The following is a 27995-nucleotide window of genomic DNA, read 5'->3' as shown; positions in this document are numbered from 1 at the left end:
CAGTATTATGTATGGCTCCAACCTAGGAGGCTTGGCTACAGCGGAGCGCTTCCACTCTAGGAGCTAGAAGTTGGCCCCCCAACTCCCTAATAAGGCCTGGATCCAAACATCCTCCCATCCTTCCCCAGGCCTTTGCCCAGTTAGGTGGTGGTGGCAGAAAAAAGGAAGCAGAGACAGCAATGCAGTGAAGATCCAGGTTTACTCTTTGGGAATCGGGAGGGGTGAGGAGGAGGTGTGGGTGGGACGGGGGCGCCTCTCAGTAGTCAGCTGTATAATCTGTGCCATGTAGCCCCCGGCACAGCAGTGTGAATTCTTTCACCATCTCCTTCACCCGCCTCTTGTTCACTCGCTCACTGAAGGGAAAGGACAGCAGGTTAGTACCGTCCACCACCACCACCCTCTCCTCTGGACCAGAGCCCAGGTGCCGCCGGCTCTGCTCACCGAAGGATCTGCTGGCTGAAGGTGTCCTTCTGTTCAGGGCTGAGGCGGGCGGAGGGAAAACCAGGTGGCTGTAGTGCCTCCTTGATCCACATGCTCAGGAGGCTGAAGCAGTGTTTGTTCAGAGCAAATAGGATGTCGGCAAAGCAGTCCATGAGGCTGCGGGAGGCCTGGCCCCCAATGGCCTGAGGGAGACGGGTTCTCAGCACACCAGGGCCTTGCCCCTTTTGCAGCAAGGGTGCCTAGCCATGCGCCACCCACTCCCAGACAGTTTCTCAGCCAAGCTGCACATGGTAAGTGCTGTTTTCTGAGAGCCAGCTGATCCTCACAGCAACCCTAACAACTGTCAGCCATTTAACTGCTGAAGAAACAGAGTCAGCTTAGGGAACCAAAGGCTCAAGCTTCCCAGAGGGCAGCTGCCTCAGGAGTGAGGGCCACTCCACCCCCATCAAAGCCCCATCAAACACCGGCTGCATCTCACCTCCAGCACTGCTACGAGCAGCACACGGCCATCCTCCTGTACCACTTTCCCCACAGGTTCTACTTCCCCACACCGAGGCAGCAGCTCTGTCTACGGAGGATGGAGAGGACTGTCAGCCTCAGCTCTTTCCCCACTCTCCCTGGGGACAAGACTTGCACACCATACCCCTACACTCTGGAGTCCGGGGCAGGACTGCGAATAGGGGCTGGGGTGCGGGGGGAGGGGGGGTCAGGACTCAGCATGGGACTCACAAAGAAGCCACAGGAGGCCTTGACAGTAGGTGCCTCAGGGAACTTGAGGGCCAGCACAGCTGTAGGAGAGGCAGAGGCAGATCAGGCGGGGCTTAAGGATCCTCCTAAGGGGGACCCAGGCCCTCCTATCCACCTGGCCCCACTTACCACACTGGAACACAGCTTTGACATCCAATCGTTCACACAGGAACAGATCTGGCTTCCGCTTCAGAGCCTGCAGGAGGTGGAGCTGGTAAGCCCAGCCCCAACCAGCTCCAAGGACCATCCCCCCTCCCCACCACTCACCTGCCACCCCAGGCCCCAACTTCACGCACCATAGGTACAGGCTGCCAAAATCAGCCACCCAGCCATCTCTGGGGGACCCAAACCACCCCACAGTTCAGTCAGGAAGGGAACAGCCAGGGGATGCTACGTACATGTATGTGTACATGAATGCACAGGTGTGTGTGAGAGGTTAAGGGGGTGGTCACAATACAGAAAGCTTGGGTCCCAAGTCACTCCCTAAGCAAACACTTTTATTTTCCCCTCCATCAAGGCCAGACCTCCTGCAGGCTCCAGGTAGCCAGCAGTGACTGCTTTGATTCAGAAGCAGTCAAAGCCCCCTGGATTTGTTAACAGGACGGCAGAAAGAAGAGATGGCAGCTGGATGTGGAGCCCAGTCCAACAGCCCCCACGTCCCACCTGCATTCCTCAGACACCCTCCAGCTTAGGAGGAGGAAAAGTAGGGTCGGAGCCTTGGAGCCATGGCCCCACCATTCAGCCGGGATACCCTGAGTCCAGGCCCTTCTCAGCCACACCCAGCTCAGGAGTCAGTGCTGCCATGTGGGGGGGAATGAGTACAAGGGGCAGAAAGCCCACCCCAAGTGGTACTAGGACACGACTGGCACATCCTCAGGTCACAGGAGATGCTCTGCACAGCTCCAGCAGTTTATCAAACACGGCTGCTCCCCACCAGCCCCCCAACACATACCATGTAGACCCCCAACCCTCCAGCCCCTCACATACCTTCCACTCCCGTTCATGTGCAAGCACCCCCACACTCACCCTCTCTGGAAACACCCTACTTACCCTCAAACACACCTCTATCACATCCCTTACACATACTTTCTCACATTTGCAACACACCCTGCTACCTATTCACATCCCTCAAACGCCCCACATTCCCCAGTCATGTCCACATGCCCACACTTTCAAGCTACCCAGTCATCTAGCACATGTACCCTCCTAACACACCCATACACACACACACACACACACACACACACACACACACACACACACACACACAAATGCCCTCACCCCCAAGGACGCACCCTCAGTTACCCATACACATGTCTATCCAGGCCCAGAACACACTCCCTATTCCCCCCTCCTCCTCCGCCCCACCCCCCCCCACCATACTGTAAGTTCCAAGAGAGTAAGAACTATGCCTGTTTTTGTTTACCATTATACCCTCAGCACCTGGCAGAGCACCAGACATGTATCACACACTAAGTATTTGTGGACTGATTAAGCGAAGGAACACATCATTTACCCCAACCCACAGGATCCCCACCATGGTCCCCACACTAGCCCCATGTCCCCACAGCTCACCACATGTATCTTCCACAACACACATTCCCTGTATGTCAGACATATCGACACCACAACATACACTCCTTCCCCCAAATACGCACTCTCACAACCCCACACACACACACCTCCAACACATGACACTGCTTCAAAACCCATCAATGCCTAATGCACACCAACATACAACATGCATCAGTGCACGTGCCCACACTTCAACTACACATTTTTCCCGACACAACACACATACTACTTACAGCAGCTATGTGATTTGTTTCCAAACCAAACTAAACTGAAAACATACGAATAAGGTCCAACCCACTTACACATGCACCAAACACAAACACATCCCAACGCAGCCTCACAGTGGAGCCAGCACCCCACCTCCCAACAGCAGTACAACCTGAAGCCCAACTCCGGGCTCCACCCCAGCACATTCACCTTTGGCCCCTCCCTTCGGAGCTCCTCCCAGCCACCTCTCCAGAGCAGGTGGGGGGGTGGGGGCACTGAGGCAGGCAGTTCCCCGGCAGGAGCACGGGACAATGAACCCCAGGCCCTTCAACTCCGATCTCACCCCTGAACTTCAAGGGCACCCCAGCTACGAAGGAGCTGCCGGGCACAATTACTCCCCCTCCCCCGCCCAGGCCAGCCCAGCTCCCTCCCTTTGGGATCGCCTCTCCCTGGTCTTGGTGGAAGAATGAGCTAGTTGAGGCAAAGGGGCACTAAAGGAGGATGTTGGGTTGTCAACTTCCACGGAAACAGATGAAGAAACTCTATTCAACTGAACAGAAAAAAAATTTGTCAACAGAAAGCTAAAAATAGGCTTAAATTGAATTTCAACATAAGAGAAAGAGAAAGAGAGAGAACAGAACGTGAATGAATAAAACTAAAACACACCTGTGCCAGGAGTTGCATAAATGAATCAACAATATCAGGATGATCCCTGGGCCCTAAAATATAATAAAGATGGAACTTAAGAAAAAATTATACAAACAGCAACTCAACCTCATATAGTTATGTGGGACTGAGAGCCTGCAGGGAGACAGCGTGGGGGCACATGAGCAGCAGGAAGCAAGATAAAGAAACAAAACATACAAAAACCATGAACTGGGAGAAGCCCAACAGAAAGAGACGGCAAAGTGAAGGACGGGCCTGCCCCAGCTCCCTCCCAGGGGTCCTTCCACCTACTCCCCACTCCTCCTCAGGCCAGTCCCCCCAGTGAGCCTTTGGTGCTGAAGCAATGTTGGACTCCACAGAGCTGAAGAAACAACCCCCACTCTTGCTGCGGCCTCTGGCTGGCTGGGGTGGCCCTACACTGCCTCCTAGCACATTTCCCCAACACTAGCCATCAAAGAGGAGGCAGGGATGGAGAGAGGTTAGTCCTTGGTAACTCCCTTGGGGGCCTGGCTGAAGGCCCTGGAAAGGCCAGGGTATCAGGGCCTGAGCAGGTGCCCCCTCACTTCCATGGCCTTAGGGCTCCTGGTCTAGCCAAGGGAAGGACTCCCTGGGGTCCACTTAAACCAGAGGACTCCTCCTTGGCTAGGGCAGAGTCCAATATGCTGTGGGGATGGCTGGGCAAGCCAGCAGCGGGGCCTCGGGGAAGAAACTGTATCATGAGGCCAAAAATGAGAGCCCCACCCAGCAAAGCCCCTCCACATGGACACCGACTGAGCAGAGAGCCAGGCTCAGGGCTGAAAACCAGCTCCCACCATCTGGACACACAGAGAAAGAGGGAAACCAGTCAACATGTCACCCCATGGTGCAGTGGGAGGGCAGAGGCTGAGAACGGAATGGCAAGACCAGGACAGCATAACAGGTAAGGGGGCCGTCCTGTCCTGCAAGACAACCAGCAAGCCCAGCAAGTATGATTGATTTTGGACACTACTCTGCCTCCAGTTCTGTTGACACCTGTGGCAAGGACAAGGCATGTGTCTAGAGCTCCTGGGCTGTTCCCCTTTCAGGAGGAGGCGCTGCACGAACATCTGCCTGATACACCACTAAGGAGCCGTGTGATCTTGTGCAAGCCACAAATGCCCAGTTTCCCCAACTGTAAAGTAGATAATTATCTCTTCCATGCTTCCTTTTCCAGGCTATGAGGAGCCACTGATAAAGCCCATCTCTTTCACATCTGAGCCCTGATTTACTCAAGTCCTGGAGAGTGAGGCCCATGCCCTATGCCAGGGTCCCCCTACAGACAGCATGTTTGACATTCGGCAGCCACCCTGCTAGTGGCTGGCCCCAGATAGTGAGGAAGAAAGGTTCCGAGGGCAGGGAGACCTTACCCTCCTTTCTTCAATAGTATCTGATACCTACTCTATGCTGGCCTTGTTCTGGGCACTGAGGATGCAGAGAGAAGAGGCTCGACCCTGCCCTTGAGGGGCTTAGTCTAGGGAGAGAGACACACGCATGAAAGCTGATTATTGAGTATGATTGGTACTATATCAGCAGTGTGTACATGATGCAGTTTCAGCATAAAGTCAGAAGCACCTAGTTCTGCCCCAGAGAAGCTTCTAGGACTGATGCATAAGTAAGGCATGGAGGAGTAAGAGCTCACCCAGTAAAGGGCACAGGGCATTCCAGTTAGAGGATCAAACGGGACATCAAAGGGAGAGGTCGGTGTGGCTAGACTGCTGGTGTCTCAGGGACACTGGCAGAAGACACTGAGGAGTATGCAGGAGCTGCACCATGTGGGTGGGAGCAGGGTGAGAACCTGAGGCAATGGACAGCCAACGAAAGGGTTTCCGGCCAGAGAGGGAAAATACTCAGATGTGTGTTTTCTAAAGAACATTACAACTGCAGGATGCAGAATGGACTGCAGGGAAGGGCAGATGTCAGGAAAACCAGTTAGAGGACTATTGGGGCAACCCGGACACTGAGGTGTGGTCATGGAGGGAGGGGAGAGAGGTGGGCAATCTGCGGGATAATCAGGAGTCAGGAACACCTAGACTCGCCCCTGACTGGATGCAAGAAGTGGGAGAGGTGGAGTTAAGGATTTAAGGGTGGCCACACTTGGTTTCTGGCTCAAGTTTCTGCTCGCTTTGCACCTACCCATGGGCCATTGGAGCAGAGGCCAGCATCATGGGACCACATAATGATGACATCAGCAGAGAGCGCTCTGGCTCCAGCTGAAACCCCTGGTAAGCCTCAAACCTGCAACCACAAATCCAGACAAGACTCATGAGGCTGGTGGAGCAGCGCTGTTTCTTTTCCAAGTTAGAAGCCTGGGTTAGACAGCAGGGGAAGCCTAGAGCCCCCTGCTCCCAGCACTCTCAGGCAGAGGGCCACAGAGAACGGGGAGCTGGGACCACAGCCAAAAGCTTTGGGCCTAAAAAGGAATAAGCCCCGATGCAGGGAAAGGAACCAGAACTCCCTGAGTACTTCATGTGCAAAAACCCCAAGCCAGGGGACCAAGAGACACTGCTTTCATACCTATAACAATCCTATCAAGTACACGAAATCTCTATTTCACAGACATGGAAACAAAGGCTCCGCAAAGGTAAGTGACTTGCCCAAGGTCACACAACTAGTTGGTGGTGATGAGCTTAGAATCTAGGTCTATCTGACTCCAAAGCCCATGCTCTTTCCACTTTTCATTATATCCCAAAGAAAAGGAGCCAGCCTAGTGTCCCAAGTCCCTCAGAGCTCTGGCCCCATCCCCCCCCCCCCCCCCCCCCCACATCAAGACTGGCCCTAAGTCCAGCAGGCCAGTAGAAGACATCATTCACTCTCTTATCCACTTCAACCTACGGTGTCACTACTTGGAGGGTGACAATTGTGCTGTGCTTGATCCCCCAAGTTTCCCACCAAGTCCCATGTGCAACTCAGGGGACAGAGGAGAACAGAGTGGGCAGCTTTGGCTCCCCAATCGGGGAAGCAGAGGCAGTGGCAGTGGTGGCAGTGGCGGCAACAGCAGGGACCCTGGTCAGGACCTACCTTGTTGGAAGAGAGTGAGTGTGATGGAGGTGACGAGCAGGAAGAGGGCCTCGATTGGGGGAAAGTGGGCAGGTTCATGAGCAAAGATGTGGACCAGCTACAACAAAGCAGGGAATGCTGGTCAGCTGAGGCCCTGTCTCACCAAGAACTGGCCAGCATCCCTAGAATGCAGGTCAGGATCCCTGCCAGGACAGCCATCCACCCCACTCTACCCACCACCCCATCCCTGGGTCAGACCTCTAACTAGGATGAAATTTAAAACACTGCTGCCTCAATCAGAAGGCCCACCTGTCGAGTGAGGTCAAGAGCAGAGGCCTGGGGGATGGTGCTGTACATCCGACCCAGCATCTCACACAGCTGTGGCACCATGGGGGCAAAGTCATCCAGCAGTGTCTTAACAGACTTCTCAAAGATAGCGCACACCGCCTTGGGAAAGAAGCAAAGGGGCCCAGGAAATAGACAACAGTATTATGATCATCAAACCTGCCAAGAGACTAGATCTCAATTATTCCAACCCCTAAAAAGAAGTATAATTATGTGATGTGATAGGGATTCTAATTACCATACGATGGCAATCATATTATAATCCATAAATGTGTCAAATCAACATGCTGTACACCTTAAATTTATACAATGTTAACCGTCAAATATATTTCGCTTAAAAAAAAAAGAAAAAAGGAAGAAAGCGAAGGGGTCCTGGTTAGCAGGTCACAATCACCCAGAACACAACTGAGGCTCTGCACAGAGGAGGCCTAAGGTGGGACCCTTACCTATAAGGCCTGGCCTGGCCCTGCGGATCAAGAAAGGTAAACAAGCCTGACCCTCACCCTGAAGGGCAGCAGGCCAAAAGGCCTTCTCAGAGGAGCACAGGATGGAACTTTGTAACTCAAGTCTTGCTACTTACATCTCCACCATTTCCTCTCAGAGAGCAGCAATAGTAAGAAAATCCTGAATTGAAAACGGACTAAAGGCAGGTCTCTGATTACAAGGTGGATCCCTGACTGTCACTCAGCCCCAACATCATAGTTCTTTGGTCAAGGGCTTCCTGTGATATTGGAAAGTTCTGAATGTCTTCCCAAAACATTCCTTGTGTCTGTGAGGCAGGATTCACCTCCTTTATTTTCTCCAGACCACTGTAAGCCAAGATGGGGCAGCAACACCTTTATCCTGTTCCGTATCTAAGCAAAGTCACGATGGGGGCAGAGAGCAAGGATTGAGGCTCACCTCCACCACTTGGGCATCATTCAGCCATTTGCTCAGCACCTTCTGGATAAGCTGGAAGACCTGCTGCAACACCACAACCACCTGAAGACACAGAAGAAGTGAGGTGCCCCACCACCACTCTCACCCACCCCAGAAGGACCCGGTAGTACAAAGTTGGCCAGAAGTTCAAACCTATTACTCCAGACTGCATGTTGAGGACTCAATGGATGGGACCTTGGGGGAAGGAGTGGTGTGTTGAATCCCCCATGAATAAAGAGGATATCCTGAATTCTAGGGATCATTTTAGAGGAAGCCTCAAAGTGCAAAGCAGGGATATTATGAAGGCTTCAGAAGATTATTAAACTTTGTAACTTTTAAGAAAAATCACTCCCTATCCATTTCTGCTCAGAAAAATCCTTTCAGTATCAAAAGCCTATGGGTTAGCCCCTGAAGTGGAGATGCTGTCTCACTCAAACAGGCTTAGGGTGCAGAGCCCCAAGGGATGCACAGATGTGGCAACTTACGGAGGAGCAGAGAGCAGACTGAGGTCCTGGGAGGTAAGGGAAGGCAGGACAATGACTACCACGGAAGGAGAAGGGGCTCTGTAGGAGGACGCTAGCCCAACTTTGGTCTAGAGCCAAAAGGGCAACTGAAACTAAAGTGGAGAGCTGAAGAGAGAAGCTAGGATACTGTGGCTCCCTTTTCTCCAGGAGAAACCCTGGGAACAATAATCCAAGCAGTGTCTCACATTTATACAAAATTTTACTCAAGACCACATATGCTACCCAGCATCATTCTATTGAGATAAGCAAGCCAGGTAGTCTGATGTTCATAGTTTTGAATGGGAAGCTGAGCCTTGCTCCAGATCAAACAGCTTGTAAGTGGTCACCCCAACCCCCTGTGCCTGAGCTTATCACAGTACTTATCACACTGCTTTGTGACAATCTGTTTATGTATGTTTCCTCTAGACTGGGAGCAAGTCGAAGGCAAGAACTATTACACGTGGAGCATGTAAGCATCCCCAGTGCCCACAGGGGATGGTGAGTAGCCAAGTAGAAGACCCCCCGGAACTGGGGGTCAAACAGGAACCCATAATTACATCATTTATGGGGTTGAAGGATAATGTCAATGTCTCCCATGAGATGGAGGAACCACAATGACATCACCCTGGTTGGGCTGGGGACAAAGACAAATATCACCCACAGGGTTGGATGACACAATGATATCACTCCCTACAGAATGAGGCACAATGATAAGGTCATTCACAGGGTCAACACACCAAATGCATCATGCCCCATGGGGCCAAGGGAACCATGACAATATTATCCATAAAGTTGGGGAGTAACAATGATATTCCCACAGGGTGTGTGGTAGTGTGTGTGTGTGTGTGTGTGTGTTGGGGGTGGAGGGCAATGGCAACATCACCCACGGGGTTGGGTCCCTGTGGCACTGGCAGCTTCCGGAGCTCAGGGCCTTCATGTTCATCCTCATGATGACTGACATCCAGCGTGGTGAAGAGGTTGGAGAGAAGCCCCAAGATGTGGACAATGGCCAGTTTGTTGGAAGGATTAGGCTATGGGGAGAATCAAACCAAGCTCTGGATCTCCGAGGCCCAGCTTGGCCCCCGGACCCCAGCCCTGACTGTCAACTCCAACCCCACTCCCCAACAGCCATAGCCCACACAAAGGGCAACCCACCCCTGCCTTCTGGCCACACGCGCGCGCACACACACACACACACACACACACACACACACCAGCTCACTCACTATCTCCTCTGCCAGCTTCTCCAGCTGCTGGATATAGGGTGAGATAAGGGAGTGCAGGTTCTTAAGGATCTCCTCCACCTGCAGGGCTGACAGCAGGAAGCCCAGTGCCTGCATCAGCCACATGCACTGGCTTGTCTGTGGGGCAGAACATGGAAAGTCAATCCTGGATACATCTGGATGTGGGTAGGAAGAATAAACCTCTTGGGGAAGCTTCCAAGAACAGAGAATAAAAGACAAGGGGTAGGAAAAGGCAGAAGAGGATTTCTGCAGATTCCCATAATATCCCCAAGGACCCCCTAGAAACTTCTGGGCTCACCTTGTGGATCTGTTTCATCAACACATCCTGGAGATAAACAGAAGGAATTTGGTATCAGCACAGTGCAGTGTGCCCTGAGACCCAGCCCAACCCTAGCCCACGCATACCTGGGAGACAGCCACAATGTTAGCAGCATAGGGTGGCAGGTCATACTTGCATTCTCGGCAGATCTTCTTGAGGGTGGACACTGAAGAGACAGAGAGCTCAGGATTGCCTAGGGCATGCAGTACGAGGGGCAGAACACTGTTGATCATGACGGGGTGGTCAGCCAGCCATTCAGACAGAGCTCCTGGGGGAAGAAGGGAGAGGGGAGGATATCTGAGGCAGGCCAGGCTGGCTTTGTACCATGTCCCTGAGAGGCAGGCAGAGCTTCTGGCAGATCAAATTACAGCCCTAGAGCTGAATAGGCAAATATGCATGCACATGCTCAAACAGGAGCCTTATAGCTGAGGAGCAGGAAGAAGTTACTCAGAAGAGGTCTAGCACTGCTGTTCCATTGACAGCAAACTAGCTTCACTGAATTGCAGCTCAGAACACTGTAGGAAGGACCCCTAGATGTGCCAGGACAGCCAGTTGGCTGCAATGCTGATTGTGTGTGTGGGCATGTGTGTCTCTCCCATTTTGGACAGGAACCAGCAGGCCAACTATAGCTGGGGATGGGGTGCCTGTGGCTCTGGAAATGTGCTCATGGGTGTGTGCCAGGTCTCACCAATGGTGAACATGACAGTATCCGCCAGCTGCACGTTGCTGATGCTGATCCGTGGAATGAGGCCAATGAGCCCAGGCACCACATCAGAATAATTGACATCGATGGTCTCTGCGATGGATTGGAAGCCATAGAGCAGGGCCTCTGTGTGCTGAGGAAAGAGGGTGCCACTGGCTTGGCTGAGGAGGAGGGTGTGACAGTTCTGGGAGGGCTGAGGGAATCAGGCTTGGGAGGTACCTGCCAGGAGTAGGGCTCCTCTGAGCTGGTGAGCAAACGGCCCAGCTTGTCATAGAGGTTGCTGAGCAGCTCGGCCCCCAGCATCTCATACACATACATGAGCGTATCTGAGATGTCCACCCTAAGAAGTAGACGAAGACCTTATACACTGCCCGGATCCTGCTCCCAAGCCCAGGAGCCCACCCCAGCTCCCTCACAACTGCAAAAGTGCCTAGAGAATAGAGAAAGGAGCCTCAGGATTCAAGAGGCCTGGTCTTGGGCTCCTCCCCTCATTGCCTTCATTATTTCAGGACTCTATTTAGAGGTAGGATTGGCCTGCTACCATCACCTGTAAATTCGGAACTGCTCCTTCTCATCTGAGGACCAGAATCCATATTCCTCATCAGAAGGAAACTGGGCCTTGTGCAGAAGCACATCCACCAGCTGGAAGTAGACCGGCCGGTACACCTGCTGGTACACAGCCTGCTTCTCTGCCTCAAAGGACAGAATGTCATCCTGAGAGAGCCAGGGAAGAAAGTTAGCCACCTCAGCACCAGGCCCAGAAGCCCATGATCTACCTTCTGTCATTACAGCCCAATTCTACTAGAGGTCACATAGACACACCTGCAACGTGTACCAGAAGGTGAGGGTCAGGGAACTGGTGGTCTCATTGACAGGATAGTGGCCAGGGATGCCGGTGCAGAACATAATCATGTTGACAAGGGCCAGGAAGCTCTGCCAGTGCTCCACTTGGTCCAGCAAGGCCCTTGGAAGGAGGAGGTATAGTAAGGTCATTCCCCCTCCCCCAACAGGGCTCCAAAACCACACCTCTGAGAGGGCCCTGCTATCACACTCCCAGCTGCCCAACTGCTCACCGGGAGTGGTTCTCGCCCAGGGCCACAGCAATGCGACAGATGCCATGGGAGGTCTCCATGTCCCCATTCTGCACTGCCTGTCGCAGTTGATCTTGCAATCCCAGCACCAGCGGGATGAGTTTGAGGAGTGTGTTCACATACCTGGAGGCATGAGGTAAGGAGACCCATCAGAGCTGTCTACCCATCCCCCACCAGCTTTGAGAGAAAGGCACATTCTCCCCGTCTTCCATCAAAGCTCACTCCCCACAACAAACCCAAAGCAAAAAAGAGGTCAGGGCCTACATCGTAGCTTTGATGCTGCCCATGTTGAGAAGAACCTTCTGTCAGAGACTTCCAGGAGAACTCTGAGAAGGAAGTGTGAGGTCAGTGTTACAGGTTAAATTGTGTCCTCTAATTGGACTTACAGTTGGTGCTGGCACGAGTTAAGACTTCTGGGGAAGTTGGGATGAGATGCATGTATTTTGCACGTGGGAAGGACATATTTTAGAGGGGCCAAGGGGCAGCCTATTATGGGCTGAGTTGTATCCACCAAGAAGATGTGTTGAAGTCCTAATCTCCAATACCTCAGAATGTAATCTTATTTCAAAACAGTGTCATTGCAGATGAGATCACAGAGTGGGGGGGGGGGGGAGCTCTACTACAGTACAATGGATGTCCTTATAAGACAACCATGTGAAGACAGAGGCTCATAGGGAGAATGACATGTGATGACAAAGGCAGAGATTGGAGTCATGCAACTTAAAGCCAAGGACCACCACAGATTGCCAGCAAACAAACAGAAGCTAGGAAGAGGTGAGGAAGGATTCTCCTCCGGGTTTTTAGAGGAAACCGACACCTTGATTTTGGACCCCCAGCCTCTGCAACTATGAGACAATAAATTTCTGTTGTTTAAAGCTGCCCAGTGTGAGGTACTTTATTACAGCCCCTCCAGAAAACTAATATAGACAGTGTTACAGGAGACTGAACAGGATGAGTGACAGAGGAGTTAATACAGGCTCAGGAGCCCTGATAAAGACTTCGGAAGGCACTGACAGCATCAGTCCCCACCTTCCATTCCACTCCCTACCACCAGATCCTAATTCCTATGTACTCTGGTGGCAGTATGAAGGGACAGCAATAGATGATGAACTAGGAGATAGCTAAGAGGAAAAATGGACAGGACTTGATGACTGATTGAATATGACAATGGGGAAGAGTCAAGGACAACTCTCATGTTATTGACTAAACAACTAAGTAGATGGTGGAGCTATTTACTGAGGCCAGGAGGGGTGGGTAGAGGGGAATAGTAATAAATTTAATGGGAGGCCAGAAGGCGATGAGTTCAGTGTTAGGCATGTTGAATCAGAGGTACCTGGTGAGATATGCAAACAGAAGTGTCCAGAGAGTTGGATATAAAAACCTGAAGCCCAAGGGAGAAGTCAGAGCAAGAGACATAGTCATCAGCAAACAGCTGGTAACTGAAGCTATGGGAGTAGATGAGCATTGCCCAGGAAGAAAGCAGTGAATGAGAGAAAAGAAGGTGCAAGTCAGAGTCCTGAAGCACAATGATCCTTAAAGGGGAGCAGGGGACACACAGTATACAAAGGAGACTGAGAATGCTAGCTCTATCTCACTGGACCCCTCCCCAGCAGCCTGCTGTGGAGATCAGACTAATCGCATGAAGTGATACTCTCAGAGGGAATCAGATGCTTGAGACCCCTCTGCTACCAATCATAGTGTCACCATAGCCATCTATGGAGAGGTAGGAGGTTGAAAGTCCAGAGGAGTTCTATTTGCATTTGCCCTAAGCAGGCTGCTAGGCCCGTAGTCTCATAACCTCAGGGGTAAGATGAAAACAAGGGGCAGCCAGCCCAGATGTCAGCTTTCTCCAAATCCTCATTCTGGTTGGACAAGGTATCCATACCAGGATACTCCCAACCCAGAGACAGCCCTAGAGGGCTCTGCCTGGAAACAGCTGGGATAGCTTCAGTCTCATGACCCTGACACAGGCTGCACCACCAGACAATGGGCACCTTCAGGCCAGACTCTGGCACAGAGAGCAGGGACAGGGCCAAAGTCATGGCGTGCGAGCTTACCAGCAGCTGAGATGGGGGCAGGAGATAGCGCCCTGTCCCCAAAGCGTCCCCACCAAGGCTCCCTCACACCTGCCAAAGTTCATGTACACAGCAGGTACTCAATCTTCACTGAGTTGTTAATTGGTCACATTTGAGCTGCATAATAGGCTAAGTCACAGACAAGTCCAGAAGGGCTCCGAGTATAACTCAAGGTCATATAGCAACTTTGAGACAAATTCCAGGCTGAGGTAGCCTCTTCTGCTGCAGGACTGCTCTTTCAGAGCCCTACCTGAATTTTCCCCAAAGGATCTATGCAAATCTCAGCCCATATCTCAAATTCTAACTGATGGGAGCCCCCAAGAACTTGTCTAATTCACCTTCTCTCCTCCCCCAGCCCCCAGTGAAAGCTTTTCCAGGACTAAAAACATATTTCAGGAAAAAGAAAATTGAGGGAGAGAGAGTCAGGCAAGCAGCAGCAGCTGTGGAAGAGTGGGAAAGAGGGGACCTGAGTGCAAGCTCCGCCAAGGGGACAGCCAATATTAGGACACCTGGGGAAGGCAGTGGCTGGATAACCCAAGAGGCAAAACCACAGGTGACTTTCTCAAGCCAAAGTCTAGGAAGCTAGACTAGACAGAGCAAGACCCAAACTCTGACACTAGGCTGGTGCAGCACCCCGGTGGGGGAAACCCTTGTTTAGATTTCCCACCACCTGGGCACCTATTCCTGAGAACTATGCACACAGAAGAGCAGGTCTGAGGCTTCCAGAGGTTTCTAGGTTTGGGAGAGGGAGATAGAGAGGATGTCTTTAAGCCCATAGCTGAGACTGGGTTCAAGAGGCCTAGTTCTGTTGGTCAGCTCAAGCTGCCGGGGCAGGGCTGCTGGGACTTGCTGGCTGCCACTCACACTGAGCTCAGCCCAGACCTGCAATTAGAGCTCAGGGAGGAGAGCTGAGAAAATGGGGAGAGTTGCTAAGCAACCATGGGGGCTGCAGCCAATGGGCGCTCAGGAGGCTGTGGGTTCCCTCACTGGCTCCTTGTTCGCTCATTCGTTCAGAAGAGAAGAGGCATCAATTACCTGCCAAAGCCCTCGAGACCGGCTGGGCGGGTAAACCTGGGTGTATCCAAGGACACCCCACATCACCCATGCACTTGCCCTGGCCAATTCCCTTTAGCTACCAACTGTCTGAGTGCAGCCGGCACTCGAGCTTCAAGCTGCCAAGAAAGGCTAGTCCTGGGACTTGATACCCACCTTGAGTTGGAAAACCTGGGAAACCATTGGAAAGAAACACTAACTGCCAATGCAAAACAATACCAAATACTAACAACTGCCTTTTATGGGGCGTGCAAGAACCAGGCTAAACCTTTCATAGACATTTTCTTCTTTAATCCTATTAATATCAAAATATCATTTACAGAATACCAGGGGCAGACCCTGTGCACATTGTCCTATTTAAGCCTTTATAACTCTCTCAGGTTAATATGATCACACCCATTTTACTGATGAGGAAACCGAGGCTTAAAAGCGACTTATCCAAGGTATCGGACCTAGTAAACAGACCATCTGGGATTCAAACTCAGACGTGACTAATGCCAAGGCTAGAGCCATTAACCACTCTCTGATGCCATCTCTTTCAATGTTTTTCCCCTCCAAGTCTGCTAAGGGTTTCTAAAGCCCTACCTCTGAAGTGTTAGTGTCTCCAGTCTTGCCATGGCCAATCCAACTTATACCAAACACCTCATTATGGCATTTTCTCTACTTGAAATCCTTTAATATCTTTACATCATCCTCAGGATGAAGACCAAAATCTTAAGCCTGGCTGACAAAGGTCTTACATAATCTGGGCCCAGACCTCCCACAACTGGCCCTTAAATCCTGCTGTTTAATCACCACCACTCACCAGGCTTTCTCAACACCCTTTCTTTGCTAAGGCTCTTTAAAGCACACTTCCTCTGGGAAGCCTTTCACAGTCCTAAGACCAGGTTAAATGCCTCCTCTGGGCTCTTACAGTCCCCCCACCATTTTCTCTATCATAGCGTTCATCTCGTTGACCACACTTGCCCCTCCATGTGTCTGTTAGACTGTGAGCTCCTGGCTTGCTGAAGTCAACCCATTCATCTTTATGCACCTGGTGCTCAGCACAGGGCCCAAGACACAAAGAGGCACGCAACAAACATTTGCTGCACAAACACCTCGCTACACTCACCTTCCTTCAAGTCCTTAAAGGTACTATGGTGCTGTGCACCAGGGGCCTTTGCCCCCGCTATAGTTCCTGAAGCCTGGAGCGCTCCCTCTTCCCCTGAACTCCCCCACCCTGCTCCCACCTCTCAGGCAACTCCTACTTTTCATCTGTTCAAAAAACACCGAATGCTACCAAATGCTGCCAGGCACAATGTGACAAAATAAAATGATTCAGTGTCTGTCCTCACAGAGCTGAGAGACCAATGAGGAGACATACATTAATTTATGATGAAACTGTGTTACAGGCTAAGAAGGAGAAACACTAGAAGCTCTGAGATACAATAATAGAGTAGACCAAACTTAGTCTTAAAAATCATTGAGGGCTTTCCTAAGATAATGAAATTTCAGTTGAGGTAGAGATGATGTGCCAAGCACCTGTGATGGTTCAGAAGCTAGAAGGAGCATGGAACATTCAAGCAACTGAAAAGACTGTATGAGAGTGCAGAAAGGAGCATGACATGAGAAGAGGTTAGAGATGCCATTCTGTGCAGCACCTTGTGGATCACGTTAAGGATTCTGAACTTTATCCTAAGAGCTGCGAAAAGCCACTGAAGGGTTCTGAGCAGAAAGGACAAATTGGATCCTCCTTTTCAAAAGATCACTCTAGCTGCTCGGTGGCAATACGGGTACAGGAGTAAAAACCAGGGGACTGGTGAAAAATCTCTGCAATCATTTGGGGAGAGAGATGATGACAGCTCGGACTAGGCTGGTGGCAGTGGAGATGGGAAAAATAGATTTGCAGTATGGTCAGGAGCAGAACAGCCAGGACATGGTGACTGATTGGTTGAGAGAAAGAGAAGAAAGAGTCAAATATTTTAACTGAATAATCTGTTGGATGATTAGTTGTGTCTCCCTCTCTGAACCATAAGGACAAGGACCATGTCTTGTTTGCCTCCTTGTGTATCTCCAGCATAGGACCAGGTATGCAGTAGGCACTCAATTCGTGTTTATTGAACAGATAGATGGAAGGCCAATCAAACTGTTCTTTTCTGGGAAGATGGGGACCAGCTCACCTCTGGGCATCGGGCTGTGAAATGGCATTGACAATGGCCTCCACACTGCTGTCGAAGAGCTCCGAGTCCTGCAGAGCAGCAAAGGCAGCCTGAATAAGCGCCTCACAGTCCTGCAGTGGCACCTCCAGCTGCACCCAGCTGGAAAAGCACTTGAGCACCTTCTGACGCACACAGCTGGGTGAGCTGGGCTGCTGTAGCAGCTGCTCTAGCAACGGGAAGACAGCCCCGCACTCCACTGCCAGGCTGGCCCGCACCAGGCCTTTGCGATACTGGGGCAGGCGGCTCGTCTGGAACTCCTCAGGCAGCACTGTCAGCAGCTCTAGTAGGGCCAGGCAGCGGCCCTGACCATCCACCGGTGAGTCCTCAGCCTGGAAGAGCCGTACCATATCTGCCACAGCACATGGCCAAGCATCAGGCATCATGCTGAGAGCCAGGGAGGCCAGTGCCACGCACAGCCGAGTCAGCACGATCTTGGAGCCACTAGCAAAGTGGGTGATCTGGGTGAAGAGCTGTGCCTTTAGACTTTCGTACTGGTCAGTGGGGATGTCACTCCAGTAGCGAGAGATCTTGATGTGCAGGGCACTGGCCCCAAAGTACTGGATCTCAGGCACCTTGTCGGGCTGCAGTAGCTGCCAGCTGAAGTGCCAGGCCTGTGGGGAGACCTGGGCCTGCATCAGCCACTTCTGAGCCAGGTTCTTGTTCTCAATGTTGGGATCGTAGTAGAGCTGGTGCAGCGCCTGCAGGACAGCACAGGACTGAGCAGGTGTTGGCCACTCTGGATCCTGTCAGAGCCCAGAACTTGGTCTTGCAAATCTGCTCTCTCTTTCTGACTGAGGGGCTGAGCAGGTAGAGCTCACTGTTTCCTGAGCCGAGGATCCTACTGATACCCGGAGAGCCTGAACTCTGCCCATGCTCTACCATGTTGTCATTATAGCCAAACATTAGGGGTTCAGAAAGTGAACCTCCACAGGAAAGCAGAAAGAGGCTGAGCTCCCCAAAGGGGAGGCATTTGAGGTAAAGGACAAGGCCCAGGTTGAAGGAATGGCTCCACAGGGATAAAGCTAAGCCTGAGAAGAGCATGAACAGCCTGAAGGGCCCTGACCCTCCCAGGCACAGCTGGTCCCATCAACTCCAAAGGTTCTATTCAGCTCCCCCAGGATCATCCCTCGGTCACTCCAGATGCTGGCACCAAAGCCATTGTGAAATCTGAGCACGACTAAGGCTTTGCCAGGCAGCCTTAGGCCAGAGGCATACTGGAGGGGAGGGTGAGAACACCCCCCAGAGAGCGCATGTGAGGGTCCAAAAAGCTGGTCAAGAAGTCTTGGCTGGCAGCCCTGGCAAATGCCTTGCCTGGAGCTCTCAACTCGCCAAATCCCCAGGGTCCCAATTCCACAGGGACTTCACACAGTAAGAAAACAGTGGTTTGTCTCCCTGGCTGCACATGGAAGAGTGTGCCACCATGCCAACAGCACCCAGCCCCAGGGGGTGGAAGGGTGAGGTCAGGACTCTGACCCCCTAAGCAAGCTCCATCCAAGTAGACTTAGCCCTATTTGTACCTCTGACAGCAGCTTATATTTACAGTCCCCTGTTTGGCTCCTCAGGGATGCTGAATTCAGCAGGCAAAGAAGCAGTAGGGATGGATTTTCACCATTTGGTATGGCAAAAGGGGCTCAAAAATAACAAATGAATATCTGCAACCATTCCTTGCTTTCCATCTCCCCATTCAACCCAGCAGGGAGGCATTTCTGCATCCCAGGCCTCAGGGGCAGAACCCAGAAAAGAACCAGAGAAGCAGTTCAAAAAAGATGGGCTGGGCAGGGGGAGAGCCTGGGAAGACCATGGCAGGAAGCTATGTGGACAGGTGAGCAGAGAAGGATCCTGAGGCTGCCAGCAGGACCGGATCCCTTAGATCCATTACCAAAGAGAGGGGGTTAGCCCTTCCTGCCTGCTCGGGACTCGTCTGGCCTCCATCCAATACAAGAAGGATCCTTCCCTAAGAAAAAGTGAAAACATAACCCAGACTGTTTCAGTTCCAGGTTATTTTCTGAGCCCCTGGGTCACAAAACAGGTCCAGCATGGCTCAGCATCGGTATGGTTCCCGAGGGCTGAGCTATAGGTCTCCTGGATTCCTGGTTTCTTACTGCACTGCTCATGCAGTACCCACGGAGCTGGAGAATAGCCAATCCGGCCGGAGGTCTAGGCTATCAGCACCCTGAAGGGACCAGCCCAAGACCCCAGAGTATCCAAAGAGAACCCATGTCTAAGGAAAGCCAAAAATAGCCCATTAGGACACCATAACACTGCTGTCCACGCCTGCCCAGAGAGACAGCAAATGCCAGGTGCTCTGGGGGCACCATCCCAGCAGGCACCCAGCCCAGGCCTGGGCTCTGGCATTAATGTCAGTCCCCAGAACTTCTGCTCTGTCACCGGTATGCCCACCCCCGGGCCCTCATACCTTCTCCACGTTCTCCACAGTGAAGTCCAAGGCTGGTGCTGCTCCAGCCCCTGCAGCCCCAGGCTGCTCCTCCCGCCGCTCCATCTTTGCTCCCTCCCCAGCAGGGAGGTGGACCCTGACCTGTCTCCTGCCCCAGCCCCTTGGCTGCTGGCCCCGTGCTAGACCCCAGCTTGGGTGCCCAGGGAGCGGTGGGGTGACAGGGGGCCCAGGGCGGGCATGGCTGCCGAGGCCTCCCCACCTCGGATGGGGATGGGGGGCTTGCCAGAGGCCAAAAGGAGTGCTCTTAGGAGGAGACCAACTGAGGGGGACTCTGAGGAGGGAGCCGTCAGTGAAGAGTTCACAGGCGGGGGTCCTGGTGGTAGGTCACGGCTCTGTCCCCAGACCCTCTGAGGAGGGAGTCACAGGGAAGGCAGGCCTGTGGGGGAAACCGAGCCCCTGGCCCGTGAGAGGTCACAGGGTCGATGGCCTGTACCCACAACACCCTGGTCTGAGTGCGCTCTCGGGTCCTACGAGGAGGTCACGGGGTGGGGGGTGACGAGGGAGAGAGCCCTTCGCGGGTTACGGAGGCGTCCGACGAGGCGCAGGGGTGCAGCTTCGCGAGTCTGGGGCGAAGAGTCCGTAGAGTTGAGGGGCTGTGGCAGATCCCCTCCGGCCGGCCTGGCCCGCGCTCTTCTCACCGCCCGGCTCCGGCCCCGCTACTGCCGCTGCCGCCGCCCCAGTGACTGACAGACGAGCCGGCCCGGCCGGGACGGGGCGGGGACCTCAGCGAGGCGCGGGCTGCCCCGAGCGCCTGTCCCCGGCACCGCCGACTCCGGCGCCGCCCTGCCCCCGCGCCTGCCCTGGCCCGGCCCGGCCCGGCACAGCCCGGCCAGGCACAGCGGAACTGCGCGGAAACTCATTCCGGGTCCCTGGCCCTGTCCTCGCGCCGGCCCGCGCGCCCCCGGAGCAGGCGACGGCGCGGCGCGCCGCTCGAGGCCCCCGCTGAGCCAAGGCCCCGCCGCTGTGCACCCTGGGAAACGTAGTCCGCATTGCGCCTAGCGGGAGGGCGGCGCCTTGCGGCGGAGGTCGGGAGCACGTGGGCTGGGGACCCGCCGAACCCCGCCAGCCCCAGACGTTCTGCGGGCGACCGGGACAGACTCGCGGGTGGCGCTGATGAGCAGCTCCCTAAGACTGAAGGGGCCGGTGGATGGAGCTGGGAATCCAGGCTAGAGGATAAGGTGTGTGTTGTGGGTTCGCGGGGAGAAACAGGTCACTGATGCTGCGCTGTCTGCGCTTTCTGGCACCCAGGAAGGGGGGCGGTCTGGGAAGAAGGTGTCAGCACCACCCTGAGAAGAAAGGGGGCTTGGCGCGCCTCAGGAGTAAAAAAGGACGGCTTTCCGGGCTGCCCAGTTAGCAACCCGGAAACCTCATACCATGGACAGTACTCGGAGAATTTTACGTGCTGCTTGGAAGCAACTTCTCTTTATGAGTAATTAGAATAAGAATAGCTCACCTTGAAGTGCTAGGAACAGTACTTTGCATACCTTAGGTCCGATTCTCTCAACATCTCGGAGGTGGGTATTTTAGTCACTATTTTCTGATGAGAAAACCGAGGTTAGGAAGGTTGAACTTTTCTTGTCCAGGGACACACGGCCTAGCCACAGATCTGGTCGGCCACAGACCCCAGCAGTCCCTACCCCCTTACACTTGTCCTTTTATTAAAATTTTTAAGTTTATTTATTAATTTTAGTAATCTCTAGGCTCACTGAGCCAGCCAGGTGCCCTTTCCTGTTATTAACTCTTGCCAGCTATCCCAGAAGGGGAAATAGTAATCAAAAGGGAAACGACCTCTGTACTTGTGTTTGGTGGAGGAAGCTGACATTGGCAATAGCTGCCGAGGCCTGAGGTGAATGAAGGCTTCCCCGAGGAAGAGAAACTTGGTCTGAGCTTGAATAATAGAGACTGGTGAGGATGGGGGCTCAATTAGATAGGAAGCAAAATTCAGTGGGAATTGAGACATTCAACAAATTTTAAGTGGGGTTTCAAGTGGGCAGTGATGATTGGATTTGCATTTTAGAAACACCTATCTGTAGTATGCAGAATAAATTGAAGGAAGGGGCTTTTCATCATGTTGGGGGTGCAGGGAGAGAATCCTTGGCTTTCATCAGATTCTCTAAAGGACTCCAAAACAGGTTAAGAACCACTCCGGTGGGGGCTCGTGGGTGGCTCAGTCAGTTAAGTGTCTGACTTCGGCTCAGGTCCTGATCTCGCGGTTCGTGAGTTCGAGCCCTGCATGGGGCTCTGTGCTGACAGCTCAGAGCCTGGAGCCTGCTTTGGATTCTGTTTCCCCCTCTCTCTACCTCTCCCCCGCTCACACTCTTTCTCTCAAAAATAAATAAACATTAACAAAAATTTTTAAAAAAGAAAGAACCACTCCTGTGAATAAGAAAGGTAATCTCACATGGCACAGACTCTTAGATCTTTTCTCAGATCCCTCAGCTTTCTATGCAACCTCTCCTTTTCCAGAAGAGACCTCAGTGAGTCGGCCAGTGCACATACACTCTGTCATAGGGATTCTGGGCAGGGGAAATAGGGCAACCTTTGGGCAAGAGAGGAGGAAAGCCATTGGCAAGTGCAGGGGGAGCACATGGAACCCCAAATCTCAATTCCTAGATGAAACAAATCTAGAGGGAAGTTTTGGGTGCTCCCTGAAGCTGCTGTAGTTTTCAAAGCTGTCTGTAGTTTTCTTACAAGAGGTGGTGACGTGATACCCCTTTGGAGGACACCGTACCTTAGTTCTGGGAAGATACTCAAATGGACGATGTAGTTTTGCAAATGTGAAACAAAGTCTGCAGTCAAAAATGGAGATAACCAGAACCACCTGTGGCTTTCAGGAGTAGAAAGTGCTCTGCCTGGTAAGATCATGTGTAGATCATGCCTCTAAGTTGCAGGCAGAGCACTGCAGTTCTGGAGCTTGTCTCCTTTGGGGAAAATGGCCTTATTTTTTAAAAGAGGGATTTGGGTTGTTGTGAGCTGCACACCGAGGCCAGTTCTTACAGGAACGTGTCTTCTCGTGGAGAAGGTGCTGTTTCATCTGGGACTTTGTGAGATGTTGGGCACAGTCTCTCTGGGGCCCTGAACGTAGCCTTGAGTTGGAAGGACCCTACTCGTTTGAGGACTGGCAATCTGGGGACTGTTGAGAGCCGGCGCCTTTGGCTTGGGTTCTGAACTGGCTCTTGCTATGAACATTGTCAGAGGTGCCTTCAGTCGGTCTCCTTTAAGTGGCTCTGAGAGTAGAGATGACCACTGAAGGGCAGGGCCTGGAGGGTTTGGGGGCTAGGCTAGGCTTTCAAGTCTTTCTAGCAGGGGCTCCTTAGGCCCAGTGACCCTTCAATTGACAGGATGGCCCCCTTCACCCTTAACCAAGGCCAGGTAGTGTCTGCAAACTTGTATGGTACTGGTGCCACTTTCTTCAGGTGGAGGTGGGGAGCGCAGGAGACCGAGGATCCTGAATCAGTTTGGAGGCAGAAAGAGGTAAGCACCAAAGGAGTGTTTGAAGGCAGTGCAAAAGCACCAGAGTTTGGGGAGCACCTAGAACTGGAGCAGTAAACACAGAAGAGTGGAAGCACAGACTTGTTTCTCCTCCTTGACCCAGAACGCACACAGCCCTCACTCTTGCCTGGGTGAAGGGGCACCTGTGCCAAAGCAGGCACTTAGTTTGGAAGGAATTTTGGTTCGCAGTGTCAGATGCCTTGGGCGGGGGGCGGCCTCAGCCGGCTCACTCTCATGGTGCTCTCACGCGCCCCTGGCTGCGGCTACTGCCCTTGTACTTACAGCTGCCGAATTAATCTCCAGCCCAGACCTCCCTCCTCAGCTCCAGACCAGCATATCCCTTCCTCCCGACAGCCCCTCCGGATGTCCCATGGTTCCTCAGACTCAGTAGCCTTTCCATATGTATGTCTTATTGCCAAAGAACATCATATTGGACAAATTCACAGGACCCAGGAAACAGGGTTGCACAGGACATGCAGGAAAGCTCAGGATTGCATGGACTTTTAAGATGACTCGGGGGCACTGTGGAAGGCCAGGGTCAGCACTAACCTCTCCTTCCTTCCAGGTGAAAGTGTATACCGCTTAGCTTCTTGTCCTTTTTCATACTATTTGCCAAATTGAACTTAAAAAATAATTATTTAAGTAATTATTGTCTGTCTCTCCCGATTTTAAGCTTAAGGGCAGGGATCATGTCCCTTTCACTTCTGTATTGCTGGTGTCTACCTAGTGTCTGACATATAATAGGTAATAAATATTTGTTGAATGAATAAATGAATATCTTCGTTTATCACTCAAAATGCAGGTCCCTCTGGGGAGGGGGGAACCTCAGTTCTTTCCTGCCCTCTAATCCCTTGATGCACTCTGCTTCATTCTCCCAAACCAGCCTCCCGCTGCACCTTCTTCCCCACCTTCAGCCTTCTCAGATGCTCTTTTGCCCTGGGTGGCTTCATGGAACGTGGGTAGTGAGCTCCCCATGCTGGATTGTCTACAAGCAGAGGCAGTGTATGTACCCATTAGGGTGCCCTGGAGGGTAGGACAGATTAGTGACAGTGGGGTGGGGCAATGTGTGGTTTTCTGTGTCATTATACATTGTGAGGCCCCCAGGATGCCTGATGTCACAGGGATAGAGTTTTCTCCACCGGTAACTACAGGTCCCAAGTGCTGGGGACTGTGCAGGGGGGTGTGAGCTGCCCTTTCAGGACTGGTGAACACACCTTTGCCACCCACTCTGCCTGTGTTCTATGCCCCGTGTCCCAGAGCTGCTGGGGGGGGGGGGGCAAGCAATGGGAGATCACAGGCCTGTGATTGCTGAGTCAGCCTGAAGTGAGTGGGATGGCCAGCGCATGATCTCCATCCAGCTGCTTTTACCCGTCCAGCCCCACTGCCCAGGAAAGGATGTGACAAACCACAGAAGTAAATAAATAACTTAGGAATAATAAATAGGGGTCCAGCAACCACGAAAGAGTACGGGCCCATGTCAGCAATGTGTCTCCTCCAATTCCATACCCCCCAGGGCCTGGGCTGAGGCTGGGACTTCAGAGCTGCTGAGTTCTCCAGAGGAGGAGTCCTGGGTCCGTGGCCTGGTCAGTGCCAGAGTCTGTGAGAAGTGGGTCCTAAGGTCTCCACAGCTGAGGTTGTCTGGTGCCTGCAGGGCTGGGACTTGCAGGGCGAGGACCCTGGGGCCGCAGGTCAGTCGTCCTTCCATCTCTCCAGGGCTGATAGCCATCACTCACCTGGCTGAGGCCTCCATCTCTGGCCCAGGGCCCCCCACCCGCCGGCCCGCGGGCTCCTGCGAGGAGGCCCCAGGTTCGAGGATCCGCGGGTAAGGGTACAGTCCGCAAACCCCTGGAGCGAGGTCTCAGCCCAGGCAGCCGCAGGCAGTGGCGGAAAGGCGGTCCACGGTCCTCCAGGTGCTGTTGACGTCCATGAAGGAGACGGCCTCGTAGCGCGTGGGTCGGCAGCATGGCTGGCTGACCGGGCGCGAGCCCGGGGGCGGCCGTAGGGCCCCGGCGCCCAGCAGGCTGGCCAGGCTGAGGTCGTGCGGGGAGCGCGCGCGGCGGCAGGAGCCGCTGCAGAAGCGGAAACGCACCAGCTCGTCGGAGCTGTGGCCCAGGCCGAGCGCGCGCACCGGCACCAGCTGCGACCGCAGGCGGCAGCCCCGCGCCCCCGCGGTCCGCGCGCGACTCCCCCAGCTCGCGCGGCCGGCCCGCGCCGCGCGGCCCCCGCGGGGAGGCGCGGGCGAGGGCGCAGGTGGCTGGGGCGCGGGCCGGGGAGGCTGGGGCGGCGGCCGCCGAGCTCTTCCGCCGCACGTGCGAGGCTGGCGGCCCCCTGCAATGAGATGGAGTCACTCGATGGGTCCCGGGCCGGCCCCGCCCCGCCCCCCTCGCCTTCTCACCTACCCGGCAGGTGGCCGGTGGGGGCCGCCGGGGCCGGGGCGGGGCCGAGGCGCGGGGCGGGGCTGCGGGGCCCGGGGCCCAGGGAGGCCTCGGCGACGCTGCTCAGCAGGGCCAGAGCGGCCAGGGTTGGCCACAGGGCAGACTGCACAGAGAGAAAAGTGGAGCCTCAGGGAGGAAGAGGGCACCGAGGTCAGCTTGGGGTGTAGGGAGTTCGGGAAGGGGCTGGCTGGGGCAGCAGGGATCAGAGGGCAGGATGGGCTCTTAGTTGGGTGGGGGGAGCTATGGAAGGGTTTAGATAGGAGGACAATGGGTCCACGGTTTCAGGGAGCCCAGGGGAGAGGTCAGCTGAGGACACTGACTTTCCTACTTACTCCTAGTCCCTCCTTGGCCATTTCCCCTTCCGCTTCTGTCACCCGCCTGCCGAGGCCAAGCCATGCGTTCTCTCCCCAATCAGACCACCTTTCCTCAATACCCAGTGGCATCACTGGGAGAACCACTCACCTGCCGCCCAAGCTGGGGCCAGTGGGGCAGCACAGAAGGGCCTCCACATCTGGGCTCCATCTCTGTCAATACCAGGAGCTCCCATCAGCTGTAGTTGACCTGTTCACACACACACACACACACACACACACACACACACACACACACACGCCCCCTTCTCTTGAGGCAGCTCAGAACATTGAGAGCAGGCCACCGCTCCACTTCAGTGTCTTCAGGCCAGGAACAAGGGGCTTGGAAAGGCGGACCCAACCCAGGAGGAGAAGTAACTACATCAAGAACCTAACTATGTGTTGATGCTTTGCACCTGTTCCTTCTTTCAGTTCTCACAACTGCATGAGGCAGATGGCAGAATCCTCATGTTCCACCTGAGCAAATAAGGCTCAGAGAAGCTCAGTGACTGTCTAATGTCACAAGGCCTCTTTCCTCAGGACCTTCCTGCCCTGTGCTACAGAGCTGGAGCTTCCAGGAGCAGCTGGAGAAGGAACTAGGGAGCTTTTTCTCCATGTCACAGAGCAGGAAACCATGGCCTAGAGAAGAATTAGGGTGCTTGCTATTGACCTAGCTGATGTTAGCGAGACCCAGGCCTCAACCTGTGTTGCCCACCCAGCACTGCAGCATCTTGCTCCTCTAAGATTTCAGTCTGCACCCCGAGCTGCCAGAGTTCTGTCTTCTCGCCACAGATGTCCCTCAAGAGCTAGTCCATGATGGTGGCTGATGGGTCCTCTAACATAGGGCCTGGGCATGGCTCCCTATGGCCACCAGGGGGCAGCATTGCCAAACCTGTTGACTCAAAGGGTGGATGGGCTTTTCCCTTTGCTCAAATACTCAGGCCTGAGCTATTCCCAGGAGGACCAGCCAGGCCTCCACTTCAACCTCGTCTCTGAGAGCTGGTCCAGGTTTGTCCCCCTTCCAGCTTCCTGTAGGTCTGGAAACCTGGCCCTGCTTTTATAAGTTTCCCCCCATGAACCATCCTTCCTGAGCCCATCCAGCCTTTCTGAGCCCCACCAACCTTTGATGAACCCACATTGGCTGGCATTCCCATACACCCCTCTGGGGCCCTGGAGTCCTCACTGGCTGGTCTACCCTTGGGTCCCAGCTGTCACCTTCCACCCCCACCCCATAGCCCACAGAACGTCTGCATACCTGTGGGCCAGATCTCCCCAGGCCTCACTGGTGTGGTCCTCCAGCGCTACGTGTGCTCTGCTAACTGAATCGAGCCTTGATGGGCCAAGCTAGTAACTGTTTTCAATGATGGAGGGAAACCCGGGCCAGGCAGCCTTAGTGGCCCCCTGCACTAGGGGGAGCTCAGGAGCAGGTCTCTTGAGGGCAGGGCAGGGCAGGTCCAGTCTCCCTTCTGCAGCCTGGGGCCACTTGGTGGTCCTCCAGTCCTTGCCCCGCTTCTGCCAGCCAGATACTCACCACAGGGGTCCTGCTCCGTGTTCTTCTAGGCACCTTTCCTGGGACCAGTGCTGGGCTTTTCCCCGCAGCTTAAAAGGCTCATGCCCAAGGCTGTGCACCTGGCAGCGCCTCTTTTAGCCAAAAGCGTGGCCTTGGCAGCCAGTCTGTGCCCTGTAGCGGCAGCAGGAGCCTCACATTACAGCGGGCTAGCGCAGTCCGACCAGCAACAGGGGGACCGAGGGGGCTGGGAGGGGCTGAGGGCTGTGCCTCCAGCCCAGGGGAGGGAGAGAGAATGTGAGAAAGGAGTGGAGGGGAACCATCCTGCCCGCTCCCCCTAGCCCCAGGGCTGGGACAGGGGTGGGCCAACAGGTCAGCTTACCGAGGTGCAGGGCTCCGGGTCCGGGACGCAGTGAAGGCTGGGGCCTGAGGGACCTGCTGCTGGCCGAGCCCCTGAGCCGTGTCTGGGGGCCGGGCCCAACTCCATCCCTCAGCAGCCTCATGCCCGCCGCCATCCGGTGTCAAATTCCAGCCCCGGCGTCACCGGATCCTGGGGTGGGGCCCAGAGCGCCCCCGCCCAGCTCCACCTTTCAGGGCTCACCTGGCCACTCCACCTGCTGGGATCGAGTCCCCCCGCCCTCCCCCCCCCCCCAGCT

At 54.0% G+C, this 27995-nt stretch overlaps 2 protein-coding genes across 4 annotated transcripts; both read right to left on the bottom strand.

Moving 5' to 3' along the window:
• Positions 1–180: 180 nt before the first annotated feature.
• IPO13 (importin 13) lies at positions 181–20380 on the bottom strand. 3 transcript variants are annotated; one of them, XM_019836869.3, is made up of 20 exons: positions 19517–20378; positions 17062–17798; positions 11757–11897; positions 11506–11647; positions 11231–11397; positions 10903–11023; positions 10669–10816; positions 10067–10248; positions 9960–9986; positions 9632–9778; positions 9305–9448; positions 7897–7977; positions 6961–7098; positions 6673–6769; positions 3637–3689; positions 1318–1384; positions 1171–1229; positions 920–1009; positions 442–623; positions 181–353 (listed from the first exon to the last, which is right to left on the bottom strand). In XM_019836869.3, the coding sequence occupies exons 1-20, from the start codon at positions 19598–19600 to the stop codon at positions 257–259; spliced, it is 2904 nt and encodes a 967-aa protein (XP_019692428.1). In that variant the 5' UTR covers positions 19601–20378; the 3' UTR covers positions 181–256. The 3 variants fall into 3 exon arrangements, 2 of the variants coding, with proteins under 2 accessions (XP_019692428.1, XP_006934737.2); XM_006934675.5 differs by having other exon boundaries at positions 9644–9778; positions 19517–20375; XR_002160790.3 differs by lacking the exons at positions 181–353; positions 442–623; positions 3637–3689 and having other exon boundaries at positions 926–1009; positions 19517–20380.
• A 4081-nt stretch (positions 20381–24461) lies between these two features.
• Positions 24462–27854, bottom strand: ARTN (artemin). Its single transcript, XM_023258616.2, has 3 exons — positions 27722–27854; positions 25447–25608; positions 24462–25375 (listed from the first exon to the last, which is right to left on the bottom strand). Exons 1-3 carry the CDS (start codon positions 27852–27854, stop codon positions 24906–24908), a joined length of 765 nt encoding a protein of 254 aa, XP_023114384.2. The 3' UTR covers positions 24462–24905.
• Between the last annotated feature and the right edge of the window lie 141 nt (positions 27855–27995).

The sequence above is a fragment of the Felis catus genome, chromosome C1 (assembly GCF_018350175.1).
Source record: "Felis catus isolate Fca126 chromosome C1, F.catus_Fca126_mat1.0, whole genome shotgun sequence".
NCBI classification, from domain to species: Eukaryota; Metazoa; Chordata; class Mammalia; order Carnivora; family Felidae; genus Felis; species Felis catus.
This window is presented reverse-complemented; position numbering and strand designations above follow the sequence as displayed.